Genomic DNA, 14448 nt, shown 5'->3' with positions numbered 1-14448 from the left:
TGTTTTTTTTTTCAACCGCAAAATGATTTTCGTATTCAAACAAACATTTTTTGAAAAAAAAAATTTGCATGCAAAATTTAATTTTATGTGTGTATAACGTAGTCCTGGATATACTAATATTGGATTTTTTTCCTTTTCTCTTCATAACTTTTTTCAAAAACGCTTAAAACTCCTCGTTCGTTTGTATGACATGTTTTTGAATGCCTTGATCAATGTTTGGTAATTTAAAAATTCAAATTTTAGAAATAATCGTCTTTGAAACTTATTGCCAAAATTTAAAAGTTCATTACTTTCGTTATATTGTTTGCTGAGACAGATGTATCAGGCTGTTTCCAATGCATTTTCAATGCGAGAAGGCCAAACCGTTGGTTACTATGTTTGAGTAATCAAGGTTTATGTCATTTGTGTTCGGTTACGAACACAACCACAAAACTTTGAGAAATTAGAATGTAAAAAATCAATATTTTTGGTTTATGGAAAAATACTAGTCATACAATTTCCATGTATGAAAAAAATACTAATCATAGACCTTTCATGCAATTTTCTGTACGTATGGAATTGTATGGAAAGTGTTGATTTGCATTTTTCCATATATGGAAATTGTATGACTAGTATTTTTGGTCATCCCGGGTTGACAAAAAACGTCCAGTTTTATATACCGGACGTCTCTCGTCGAACTTATGTTGTAAATTTGCTCAAAACTTCTCTTGAAGTGATAAAATTGGTATTACTTGGTGCACAATTTAAAGTTATACTCAAAAACTGTTATTCTGTGCAAAATTTGCGTGTTGCAATTAATTTTTTCACACTCGGCTTGAATTATCTTTTGCTTCTTTTATGTTTATCAAACTCTTGGCAACGGCTTTATGCTCTATAAATTTGGCGACTTGTTTCTCGGCGAAGGTGTTTTGTTCTTTGGTTTTGGTGATTTATTCCTTGGAGATGGCGTTCTGTTCTTTGGTTTCGGGGATTTATTTCTCGGCGAAGGAGATCTTTTGTTTCTCGGTGATGGCGTTCTGTTTCTTGGGGAAGGGGGTTTTTTGTCACGCCTCGGAGACTTATTTCTAGGTGAGGGAGATCTATTCTTAGCTCTTGGCGACTTATCTCTTGGAGATCTATTTCTTGGTGACCGGTTTCTTGGAGATCCATTTCTCGGTGATCTGTCTCTTGGAGATCGATCTCTTGGGGACCGTCCCTTGTCCCTCGGAGACCTGTTCCTATCTCTGGGAGATCTATCCCTATCTCTAGGAGATTTGTCTCTCGGAGATCTGTCCCTCCTCGGCGAGTAGGATCTATTCGGTCTGTCGGGGTATGGTCTTGGCCTTCGAAGGTCGGGATTGGAGTAGCGACGACGTCTTGCAGGAGGGTAAGAGCGGCGTCTAGGAGGAGGATAGGGACGTCTAGGACGACGCCTGCGATGCTCGTTACCATAATAAGGAACATGGCCATGATGATGATGGTGATGATGACCATGATGTCCATGATGTCCATGATGTCCATGATGTCCATGATGTCCATAGCCGTCATGTCCATAGCCATGATGTCCCCCATGATGACCATATCCATGATGACCGTAGCCTCCATGATGGCCTAGAGCTATTCCGATGCCATGATGGCTTCCGGATGACCATGATCCGAACGAACCAAGAGATCCAAGAGATCCGAACGATCCAAAAGATCCAAACGACCCTACTGATCCGAATGAACCAAATGATCCTACTGATCCAAAAGACCCAAATGACCCGAATGACATATTTTGTCTAAAGATTTTTGAAAACTTAGTTTTTTGTTGTTTTTTGGTTTCAATAGTTTGACTTCATTATGATAGTTTTTTTGCTGGTTACTGCGATTGTGTTGATTACTGCACTTCAAAGTGATTGTGTTGATTACTGCGCTTCAAAAGGCTATTAAAGTACTGTTTAAATGATTTTTTTTGACGGCACTGAGTGATGAATGCACGACGAACAAGAGAGTCGGATTGATTTTGAAGAGGTTTTCAGAAAAAATCACCTAACTGTTAGTGCACATGATTCCATCCCTGTAGTGATCAGTGAATACTTTATTTAATCTGGTGCTTACCCAATATATATTTCCTTAGACACGCTAACTGTTACAGACTTTTGAGTCGCCTCTTACAATTTCATACACGCACTACCAATCTGACACGCGTCATAAAATTTATCATAACATCAAAAATTCTACAGAAAAGTCTAAAAATGCTTTCTGAACATTTGAGCATCTGACATCAGAAACTGAATAAATTTTGCATAACATTTTTTTTTGGAAAACGTTTTTTAGTCGCAAAACTGGTTTAGCGACTAAAATAAGAACAAAAAAGTTTTCTCATATGAAATTTTTGTATGGAAAAAATGCTTATCATATAATTTTAATAAATGGAAATCGTGTGATAATCCTTTTTTTACGTAGAACCAATGCATGGAGTTTTATTATGATCATTTTTTTTGTATGAAATTGTATGAAAAACATTTCTATTCATAGGGGTCAAACTGGACTAGTTGTGAGTGACGCAGTGTGTATTTATTGCTAAATTTTACAAACTACACTCAGAGATGAAAAAATGGATGTTTTTCTTGTATTCAATCAAAGAACAAAAAAAATTGAGAGGTCTTTGCCGATTTTTCTGCAAGTAATTCAATTAGAAAAATTGAACTTATTGGACGTGATTGATGGAATCAATTCAAAAAGTAGCGGGCTCGAAAAGTTTTGTTTCATAGGCTTTATCAGGCCAGTCAGTCGTAACTCATGCGAGAAGTGCTTCTAATGTTGAAACATCCTCGCAAGACGCTCAAAATGTTTGCAAAAACGGATCTTATTTTTTAAAATCCGATGAATCCGACAAAAACAGTAGAACCCGTGCTGACAAAAATGGTTGCGGATCAATTTACATTGATTTTAAATCGATTTTAAATCGATCCAAATTGATTAACAATGTACATTTAACGAACTTATATGGATTTCAAATCGATATAAATCTGCGTTTTTTAAGAATTTTGGATCGATTTAAGTGTCTAAAAAATCGATTTAAATCGATTTGGATGGATTTTTCGACTCACTAAAATCCATCCGAATCTCACTTAAATCCATTGTAAATCGATCTTTCTTGAAAATTTTGGATCGCTTTAAGTGTTTTAAAATCGATTTACATCGATTTGGATGGATTTTCCGACTCACTAAAATCCATCCGAATCTCACTGAAATCCATTTTAAATCGATCTTTCTTGAAAGTTTTGCATCGCTTTAAGTGTCTTAAAAATCGATTTAAATCAATTTAGATGGATTTTAGGACTCACTAACTCACTTTTATTACTAACAAGGCAAAAAAAACATACTCTTTAGAATAAATAATCAAAATATTTTGTTCTCGTTTTTTTCTCTAAAAAATACACACGTGCCAGATGTTATAGAGTTTAATAAAATGATCCACATAAATCAGATTTTAATCTCAAAAATATGCAATTTAAAATCAATTTGGATCAGTTTTTTTAGCTGAGATTTAAGATCAATTTTAATCGATTTTAAATTGACCCAATCAATCATTATCTTTCTTATTTAATCTTTGTATTTTGTTCATACTAAAGTCGATCTAAATTTAATCAACGTACTTTTTTCATACTAAAATCGTTCCTAATCCATTTTTGCCAGTGCGGGAAGAGTTTCATAACCGTTATTTTTCAAAACATTTCTATCTCCTTGCTACAGTTCTCTTAAAAAATAAAATTTTGATGAATTATAGTTGCAGCATTAATTTTTAATCGACATCCATGTTGGCAGAAATACATTTCACTTTGATCAAGCTCATTGGCATGCAAATTTTTTCCGACCAGATAAACCCAAGCCAAGATTGATTGAGCCGGTCGATGTGTTTATGAGCTGGGTTGATAAAAATCCAACACATTTTTGATCGATACAAAAAACCAGATTCGTACGACTCGAACTTTTTCAAGCGGTCGAAACTATCTAAGAAGTGAACTCTTTCCTATCTTGATATTAATCCCTTAATAACGCACTCAGCTTTCTTGTGTGCTATCTTCTTTTGATATAGAATGTTTTTGACCAAACAAACCAAAGTTTTTTAAACGTGCATCTGACGTCAACTTATACAATTTACTTTTGGCTCCAATATATTGTAATTTTGAGTGGGGAGCGCACGCCAAAACAAATTCCATTTCGCCTGTTCTTATGCTGGTGTTTTCAGAAACTTGCCCGCGGTGCAAAAAAAAACTTTGTAAGAATTGGGATCTTATTGTGTTTTAATAGAGCTAAGAAACTCAATTTGACCGACCTAAAAAAGGTCGGCAAGTTTTTTTTTGAAAATTCCACCTCTCGATAAACTCCTAGATCAGCCAGCGCAGATTTAAATATCGATAGTCGACTCTTTGGAGAGAGTAAAACTAGATTAAAAGGCGATAAGTCTCTTTTCAGCAGTTTTCTTAAACCACCTGAAAGCCCAGTTTGATCAAATGGTTCAAATTATTAAAGCTTTTTTGAAAAAAAAATTCTTTCAAAAACTTCCTTGAAAGCCCACACTCAGCGAAAACTCAGACGAAAGCCCACACTCAAAAATATATGCTATGAACCTAATGACGAATGAGACAATTTATTCAAATTTTTTACGACATATTACATTGTTTCGTGCTTATTTATGCACAATCATTTCATTTCATTTTCCTTTATGTGTATTTTACTCATTATTCATAAAAAAGACATATAGCTGTAATATTATTTAGTTCAAGCTCAGTTTCAGTTGAGGATTTAGGGGGAAACGGCGCGGGGGACGGGGGTCGAGTTAGTTTCAGATATCCAATTTTTGGCCTGTTTTTTCAAATTTTCGCCTGCGTAAATTTTCGCCTGAACAAAAAATTTGGTCGAAGAAGGGTCCTCATAGTGATTGGTGAGAGCTCAGAATGTCAATTTGGTCGACCTACTAAAAGGCCGTAAAAAATTCTGAATTTTTTTTGAAAACAATTCGCCCCCCCCCCCCTTTTTGAAAAAACTCCTACATCCACCCGTGATCAGTTTAATTCATGGCTTTTGAACTTAGCTACAATGCAAATCCAAATTGTTCCAAATAGGTAGCAAGCACAAGCAGGTTTTTTTTGAGTAGTTTCATTACCCCTGCCGCGGTTATTCTTTTTCTTTTGTTTGCCGTTGAGTTCTTTTTGATTGTCAGTTTGTCCATTTTTATCAGGACTAGATTCAAGCCCTTCATTATCAGTAATTAAACGATTTGGACATTTTGATTGCAAATCATCATCACAACTTTTCCACCCCGACTCCGCGTGGCAAATTTTGATGAAATTTTCTTCGGGGAATAGCGGGTCTTCAGGTTTCCAATAGAAAGGCAAATTGCGGTTAACATTATAGCTGTTGACATAATAGGTTACCTTTTTGTTCGGGCATTGAATAATATTCCAAGACACATCGACAGTCAAGTTCGACATAATATGAAACAAACGTTGGTTTTGCGACAAAGTGTTTTTACTTTTGCATGATGGGCTTGAAGTTGGGTACCGATATTTTTCTAGCCCTGTATTATAAATATCTCGAGATATTTTCAGAGCAAACTCAGTTGGCTCTGTTCCTACAGGCAGCGGGGGAAACTTGTTATAGTTATTACCAGCAAGTGCTGAGTTATTATACATGTTTTTTCGAAACTCTGAATTGTCTGTGACACCATTGCAATTATCTTGTACTATTCGTCTGAACACTTTTTCTTGTTCATCGCTCCAAACCAGTTCCGTTAAGTCGGCATTTCGTCTATGTTTGTTTATTTCTTCGAGAAGTTCAGTTTTAAAAGACGAAGTCCAAGCTATTTCATAAACAAAATAGAATACAGCAACTAAAAGGTTACATACCGTTAACATGCCGAACGTTTCCAATTTATAGTTTTCGTTTTTTTTTCGTACCCTGATTTTTCAAATACTGACTTTTAAAGACTGATCTTTCCACAAAATGTGCACTCTTTGATAAGAAAAATGAGCTAATTCAAAAGCTAGAGCTTAATTTGTCTTGCATTGCTCAAGGTGAGATTAGTTGAAATTTCAGCAAGTTAGTGCATTTAGCAAGTTAGTGCATATGTAATTATCTAGTGCTTTAATGATTCTTGCAAGATCTTTTAAAGGTGATAACTGATATTTTCGAAGCTTTTTGCAATGTTCTTGCAACATCTTGCAAGATAACCATCATTGATCGACTAGGATCGTTTAAGGTCACGAAACTTACGCAAAAATTTGAACGGTGTGATAATAAGCCATATCGCGTAGACTGTTCGAAATGATGCCTAAGTTGACATCACAGATCTAAAAATGGCTGATCCTCCATTATTAGCCAAGTTGAAGTTTGCCCATCGCTAGTGCACACAAAGCCTATTCCAAAGTTTACAGCTGATCGAATTACTTTTTTTGTGATACCTACTTTTACTGAAATCACTGGTAGAAACCAGAGCGTAGGGTGGGGTTTTTGACCAATTTTAAGAACCTCAGAGATATTGCTCGTACAAAATCAAGTGTGTTACCCGGTAGCGCATTGTTTTAAAATCATATCTGAATATATTATAATAAAAAGTTAGCCCATTCTGGATCAGATGTGTAGCACGTCCATTTTTCGCTTTTGCACAGCTGAACCAGATGCACAAGTCATGCTAAATTACAACAAGACTGCTCGTATCAGGGCGACGCCCTGAGTGTTCCGACTGCTTTTTAAGGTCTATGGAACAGAAATAACATGAAAAATTTTAATGTAATAAAATAATTTTAAAATTTTGTTTTAAAAAAATTGAGATTTTTTGTGAAACATCCCCCCACAGATTTATTACTTATAAAAAAGGCGACGAAATTACCACATCAATGAAATTATCAAATTAAAAATTTTTGTGGAAATTAAAAAATAATAACTGGTGCATAATAATTTAAAGTTCTCATCATCAAAACATCTATGAGAAAAATCATAACTGCAAAAACCCCGGCTGACCATCGTACAAAAAAACCATGCCAGTCTATGCAAAAATTAAACAATTCCATGCAAAAAAACGCTTATCATAAAAACCACGCATAGGTTCTTTGGAAAAACGGTTATCATACTACTCCCACTAAAAAATTTCGCTAGACAACTTTTTGACAAATTTTTGTATTCGCAAATGCTTTCAAAAGGGTTTTCAGATAAGTTTAATTGAGCTTTCATCAGATTTTAGTTGAATGAGAAAAAAAGGTCAAAAAACATCATAAAATTTCGATTTATAAAAGTTGTCTGATAAGCAATTGGTCCATGAAAAATTTCTGACTGAAGAAAATTTTTTCTCATTGTTTTAGTTATCAATTTAGTCGCTAAACCAATTTTGTGAACAAAAAAAACATTCTCCAACTTTTTTATGTCCTGCAGAATTTTCAATTCTGGCTTATAACGCAGTCCACGTTACAGAAAGAGTCAAGAGTCGCAATTCAGAATCTCTGTGATAGCAAAATTTGATTTTTTTAGTTTTAGAGAATAACATATAGACTAAAGTTTTCAAAAAAACAGGCCACGATTTTCAAAAACAAAACTCGTAGCCATATACAAAAAAATGCATTTTTTGTTTGAAGCATGTGTGACTCTATTGTTCAATTTACTTGACATCCGTCAATACGTAGAATAATCTGCTATTTTAAAGCCGTTGAACATATTGGTTTTCTCAATTGAGAAAACTTTTGTTGTTGTGTTTCAGTTCATAACTCAAAATAAAGCGAAACACACTGCTTGTCAGGTTTTTTCATAAACTTTTTTTATTGTCTTGGAATGGTATGGATTTGTATGACAAGCATTTTTTCCATAAAATCGAAATGTATGATAACCAAATCGGGTCTACTAGCAAAAACAGAGCTCACTCCATGTATTTGAAAATGTACATAATGAATTAGAATTCTTTTTTGACTGAAATAGAGCCATTACGAGGCCAAACTGTGCATTTTGTGAATTGTAAGCGGATTCTGCAACAATGACGCTCACTTTGGTCTTCTTTTGTTCTTTCATTTCCTTTAATCAATGCGAGAAAATTTCAACATGTTCATAGTCTTGTCTCTGGAATCCAGGAACCTACAGACACAAAATTGTGCGCCTACCCAGTGAACAGTTTGGCCTCGTAATGGCTGTTCCAATTTTTCTTAAACGTTGAGGTTGTGATCTTCGTAAATTTATTAGCAAGCAGTTTATCGTTTCGACGTGAAATTTAAAAAATGTAGAGAAGCAGTTCAAGCAACAGTTGACCAAAATTAATTGCTTTGTGCGATGGTTACTTTATAACGGTATTCTTAATCTATTTGTTTTTCGCTTTAGTACGAGGATAGTGATGTATATATGTATCAAATTTTAGCTCAGTTCCAATAAGTGACTTGTTTCTTGCATTGACACAAAGCAGTGGAAGATTTTAATTTTGATCTTAATAAATTGCGTTCCAAATTGCAGAGAGCATTGAGCATCAAACAGTTTCGTCAATTTCCAAAAAAAAATGTAATTTCTACGTTTGCTAGAAATAAACTGTAAAGTAAGGCCAGCAAAAAATGTTTGGTAGTTAGTGTCCATTTGCATCTATTATGCCAATTCTTGTCGCCACTTTTTTTTTGCAAATTTGTCCTTGAAAACGACATATTAGAAAAAAAGTAAGGCCTAAACATTTGCATTCAAATTTATCTCTAGCTTAGGGTTATTAATCATGGGCAGTCGGTTTTTTTATTCTGCTTATTATTTTTTTTCATGTGAGAACATGAAAAAAAAAGTTCAGCGGTGTTAAAAACAAATCCCGCCTTGTCATACTTGCCTAAGAAATCACCCCACCTCCACATGACATGGTCATTCTCAAGACAGAGTTTACCAGTGGAAAACGGAAGAAAATTTTAAAGTCAACTCCTCGCAAAGCAAAAGCTATTATTAATCGAATTTTGGAACTCCCGCAACAATAAATGTCAAAATCGATTGATATTTTATGAAAATTTAAAAGCAAATGAAAACAATCCGGTTCGAGGTGGTCAGCTTATGTTTCTATATTTCGACTCTCTCGACCGAAAGGTGGTATGTTTCGACCGTCTCGACCAAGTTTTGGTATGATTCGACTTTCTCGGCCAGATTTTGGTATGTTCCGACCCTCTCGACCCAACAAAAAGTGTTCAAATTTGTTCGACAATTCCGAAAAGCTGCAACTTTCTCGACCAAAACTGGTGCAACTAATTTGTGGAAATCATAACAAAAATTTCAAAAAAAAATCTGAAAATTGATTTGAATTTTTAGCTCCAAGGTCAGTCAGAATGTTTTGATAAACTGTTAATAAGTCAGTCATAATGTTTTAATAACTTTTAAATATATGGTATAATACAGTGGATACATGACAAGCGATTATGCTGGTCTAGCTAAATGCACGTTACAAACACTTATATACAACTTTATCTGCTATTTGCATGTCTTCCTGTTTTGAACAAAATCTGACAGAAAAGGCTTCTCCAGTCCGGTTTTTTACTATTCATCTTAGTTTTTGGCTGTTCGTGACCTATGTTTTGAGTGTAATCGATTTATGTTTTGGCTGAGCTCGACCTTTCTCTCGACGTTTTGACTGTGCTGGACACGTGTTTCGAGGGTGCTTGACCTATGTTTCAACTTTTCGACCGACCAAAGTCAGATATGTTACGACTGTGCACTGCCTATCTTCCAATTTTTTCGACTTTCTCGACTATCAAATAACAAAAAAAGTCGACAAAAAATATAATTAATGTTTTTCTGTTGATTTTTTGTAATGATGCTTCAGCTGAAAATAATTTATAAGATTCTGTAAAATGTAAAACTCCTTCATCGAAAACTATTTTCTTTCAAGTTGAATCTCCCAATTTTGTTTTTAATCTACAAATTTGGACTGAAACTGTTGATTTGAAAACTGACACTAGAGGATTTTTGGTAAAGTTTTACTTTTTGCTGCCGCAGGAGCACTCAGATCCCAAACAGTTACAGGGTTTCCTCCAATTTTGCGGCAGTCAAGTTCCATCAAATGATTGTTGAGGCCTGCAACTTTCGGACGGAGGTTTTTAACTCCTTTTCAAATTTGAATTTAACTAAATTACTTTAAAAAATAGAATTTTGAAAAAAAAATAGGTTCTGCTCAACTTATATTTGGTATTTCTGGACCAAAGTCTGTGCTTTGATCTTTGCACATTTTGACTGTGCTTGACCTTTGCTTTAAATTTTTCGACTAAACTTTCGTATGTTTTGAATCGTTTGGCCCAAATCGGGTGTGTTTCAACTTTGTGATCGACTCGAAATTTCTTCTCGAAATCGGTTTTTTAGTCGCACCACTGCACTTGCTCACCTTTCAAAGTCGAAATATAAGTCGATCACATCGATTCTGGAAAAGTGATCGCCGGATGAAAGTCAAATGACTCTGTTTGTGTCTGAATCAAGTATAGTCCTGTTTAATACTCTCTGAGACAGGTATGTTGTTGCCTCCCGTCCAGAAATGCGAAAAAAAATGTTTTCTACATCTTTGAGCATCTATGCAAAACATTTGGTCAGTTTTGATCAAAGTTCGGTTCCTGTAAAACAACTGATCAAATTTGGAAAGAAATATTGACCTCCACTTAGTCGTTACGCAAAAATTTCCCAAAACCACAACGAAGTTTAGTGTCAAAAAAACTAGTTGCGTAGATGAGTAGAACTCCCATAAAAGATATGCGTTGTTTCGATAAATTCCAAGATTTTATTCGGTCAAAAAGCTATCCCGGAACTATCCTGGAAGCCAGAAAGAACAAAGATTTGTCTTTTTTCTGAAGACGTTTTTTGTCTTTTTGTTCCGACTTTCAATACGAAAGTAACGGAATATTTGTGCTCGGGGTGGGTTTTTTTTTTCTTCAGACAAATTTCGACTTTTTAATTAGCCATTTTTGACGGAAATTTTTTATATCATTCAAAAGGTATTGTTGTCCTGAGCTTAAATTTGAAAAAAAATTTCACCTGTGACCATTTTTCGTAAAGTTATGAGGGTTTAAAGATTGCCATTTTGGCCATTTTGACCAATTTGGGACAATTAACGCGCAATGTAGTTCGCGCTATTAACGCGTAAGCGGAGATTTAATCCGTCTTATAAATCGTTCCAAATTAATTGAACGAAGCTTATTTGCCATAATTGATTTATTACAAGGAACGAAAACTATCTTTTTGTACTTTATATGGCGTGTGGGGGGATGATTTTTATAAAAAATTTCAAAGAAAAAAAAATTTCATTTTAATTTATTTCATTTAACTTTTTTTTTATTACTGCTGCTCAATAAACCTTAAAAGGCAGTCGAAACATTCAGGGCTTCGCCCTGATACGAGCAGTCTTGTTGTTCCGACTTTCGATACGAAAGTAACGGAATATTTGTGCTCGGGGTGGGTTTTTTTTCTTCAGACAAATTTCGACGTTTTAACTACCCGGGTTAACCTCCATACACCGAAAATGGTTATCATACAATTCCATACATCAAGTGTATGGAAAAATGCTTGTCATACAATTTTCATACAATTTCTAAAAATGGTTGAAAAAAGATATAAACTTATTTATGTGGCTGTTTGATTCTAATAAAACAGTCTGGTAAAAAAAAACCGAGGTTTTCGTTTTTGAAAAAAATGCTTATCATACAATTCCCATATATGGAAATTGTATGACTGGCATTTTTTTGATGGGGAAACAAAAATTTTTCAAGTAATTTTGAAAATTTGCCCCAAAAATTTTTTGTTTTTTTTTCAACCGCAAATCGAATTTCGTACGCAAACTAACATTTTTCAAAAAAAATTTTTTGCATGCAAAATTTAATTTTTTGTGTGCATAACGTAGTCCTGGTTACGATAATTTTGGCTTTTATTTTCTTTTGACTTGATTTTTTTTCTTCAAAAACGCTGAAAATTCCTATTTATTTTTGTATGGGTTTTTATATATGCCGTGATCAATGTCTGATAATTTGAAATTCAAATTTAAAAAAATCACCATTAAAAAACTTTTGCCAAAAATTAAAAGTTTGTTACTTTTGTTATATCAATTGTGAAATACAGCCGAAACCAGGTCGCTTTCTATGCATTGTAAATGCAAGACCGTCCAACCTTTGGTCCTTTGAGTAACCAAGGTCTTTGTCACTTGTGTGCGGTTGCAAGCACAAACGAAAAAATTTTCAGAAACTAAACTTAGAAAGAAAAGCTCAATAACTTTGGTTTATGGAAAAACACCTATCGTACAATTTTCATTTATGGAAAAATGTTCATCATAGAGATTTCATACAATGTTCTGTACGTATGGCATTGTATGGAATTGTATGACAAGAAGTTTCTGATATATGGGAATTGTTTGATAAGAAGTTTCGGTCATCCCGGGTAGCCATTTTTGACGGAATTTTTTTATATTATTCGAAAGGTATTGTTGTTTTGAGCTCAAATTTGAAAAGATATTTCACCTGTGATCATTTTTTGTAAAGTTATGGTGGTTTAAAGATTGCCATTTTGGCCAATTTGAGACAATTAACGCGCGATATACTTCGCGCTATTAACGCGTAAGCGGAAATTTAATCCGTGTTAGAAATCGTTCCAAATTGGTTTGACGAAGCTTATTTGCCATAATTGATTTGTTACAAGGAACGAAATCTATCTTTTTATACTTTATATGGGATGTGGGGGGATGATTTTCAAAAAAAATTCAAATTAAAAAAAAATTTGATTTCATTTTATTTCATTTAATTTTTTAATGTTATTACTGCTGCTCCATAAACCTTAAAAGGCAGTCGGAACATTCAGGGCTTCACCCTGATACGAGCAGTCTTGTTTCCTTTGCGCGTTTTTTGTCTTTTGTTGCTATATATGATTTTTTCAAATTTTAGTGGTGAAACCACAGCGAAATCGGCGCTTAATCAAATTTGAAGCATAGACTGGAAATGATGGATCAACCTTTGATCAGTGTCTCCTTAACGCTCATCAGCACTGATTCACAGCAATAAACCTAGAATAAGGCCGAAGACCGATGAATCAGTTCTGATTCATGAATAAGCGTTGCTGTTACAGCACTAAACTATCGCTGAGTCAGCGGTGTAATATCACCTAAATAACGCTGAAAATCACTAACTCAGTACTTTTAAGGCTTTTCCTCTGTTGCAAGTTGGACTTCTTTCTTCCAAAATTACTCCTTTTTTGGATGTGCTAATTACGATTTTACTTAAATTACGATGCCAAACTATGCACTTGATAGTCACAGTTTGTTGCGTGTAGGTTTCTGGAATCCAGTGACAAGAAGTCTTTAAACATGTTTAAAGTTTGTCGGAACGAATGAAAAAAAAAACAAAGAACAAAAAAAGAACCAAACAGCGTCCTTTGTTGCGGAATCCGCTTTCAATGCACACAATACACAGTTTGCTGGCCTCGTAATTTATGTTGCGCAATCTTAATTATCTTCCTGCAAATCAATAAATGTCCCTGAACTTTTGAGCTGATGTTTTTAGAATTATTTAAGCAAGAGTACATTAAATTGAGTGATTTGCTTTATCTAGTTCAACTCTCAGCGAAAAAACTCAAAAAACAGACGGCCTGCAGATTTTGAAAACTGAAATAGACGTGAATTGTGTATGTTTTAAGCAGTGCTGCAGTCGATTGGCAAACAAATTGTTGAAAATATTAAACAAGATATCAAAATACTCTATAAGATATCAAAATACGATAAGCTTATGCAAATCGATAAATATATATACATGTTGATGATATTGTCAATTTGAAGAGGCTTCATTCGCTTTTGTAATTTCCCGGATCAATGTTGACTTTCGCCATCCTTTCCAGAATCTGAAAAGAAACAAAAAGAATGTATTGAAAAGCTTAGAATTAAAGGTAGCTATGAAATTTTACCCGCCTACTAATTGTTCCGACTTTCGATACGAAAGTAACGGAATATTTGTGCTCGGGGTGGGTTTTTTTTTCTTCAGACAAATTTCGACTTTTTAACTAGCCATTTTTGACGGGTTTTTTTTACATCATTCAAAAACCCTTGTTGTCTTGAGCTCAAATTTGAAAAGATATTTCACCTGTGATCATTTTTTGTAAAGTTATGGGGGTTTAAAGATTGCCATTTTGGCCAATTTGGGACAATTAACGCGCGATATATTTCGCGCTATTAACGCGTAAGCGGAGATTTAATCCGTCTTTTAAATCGTTCCAAATTGGTTAAAAGAAGCTTATTTGCCATAATTGGTGTGTTACAATGAGCAAAATCTATCCTTTTGTACTTTGTATGGCGTGTGGGGGGATGATTTTTCAAAAAAAAATCCAAATTTTTGAAGAAAAAAAATTTTCATTTTATTTTTTCTTACATTTAATTTTTTAATGTTATTACTACTCCATAATCCTTAAAAGGTTGTCGGAACATTCATGGCTTCGCCCTGATACGAGCAGTCTTGTTTAAGATATAGC

At 34.3% G+C, this 14448-nt stretch overlaps 2 protein-coding genes across 2 annotated transcripts in view; one reads left to right on the top strand and one right to left on the bottom strand.

Annotated features, from left to right (window-relative positions):
* LOC134851727 (very long chain fatty acid elongase 4-like) overlaps window positions 1-14448 on the top strand; it is a 413303-nt gene that overhangs the window by 212172 nt on the left and 186683 nt on the right. The gene's annotated exons all lie outside the window — the stretch shown is intronic.
* Window positions 13598-14448, bottom strand: part of LOC134851216 (TPR repeat-containing protein DDB_G0287407-like) — a 65079-nt gene continuing 64228 nt past the window's right edge. Inside the window, exon 2 of the mRNA XM_063867199.1 lies at window positions 13598-13824. Within this exon, the coding sequence (XP_063723269.1) occupies window positions 13768-13824 (57 nt within the window). The 3' untranslated portion in view covers window positions 13598-13767. The remainder of the gene's footprint in view (window positions 13825-14448) is intronic.

The sequence above is a fragment of the Symsagittifera roscoffensis genome, chromosome 7, assembly GCF_963678635.1.
Source record: "Symsagittifera roscoffensis chromosome 7, txSymRosc1.1, whole genome shotgun sequence".
NCBI lineage: Eukaryota > Metazoa > Xenacoelomorpha > Acoela > Convolutidae > Symsagittifera > Symsagittifera roscoffensis.
The sequence above is the reverse complement of the archived record's forward strand: the minus strand, read 5'-3'. Positions and strand labels throughout refer to the sequence as shown.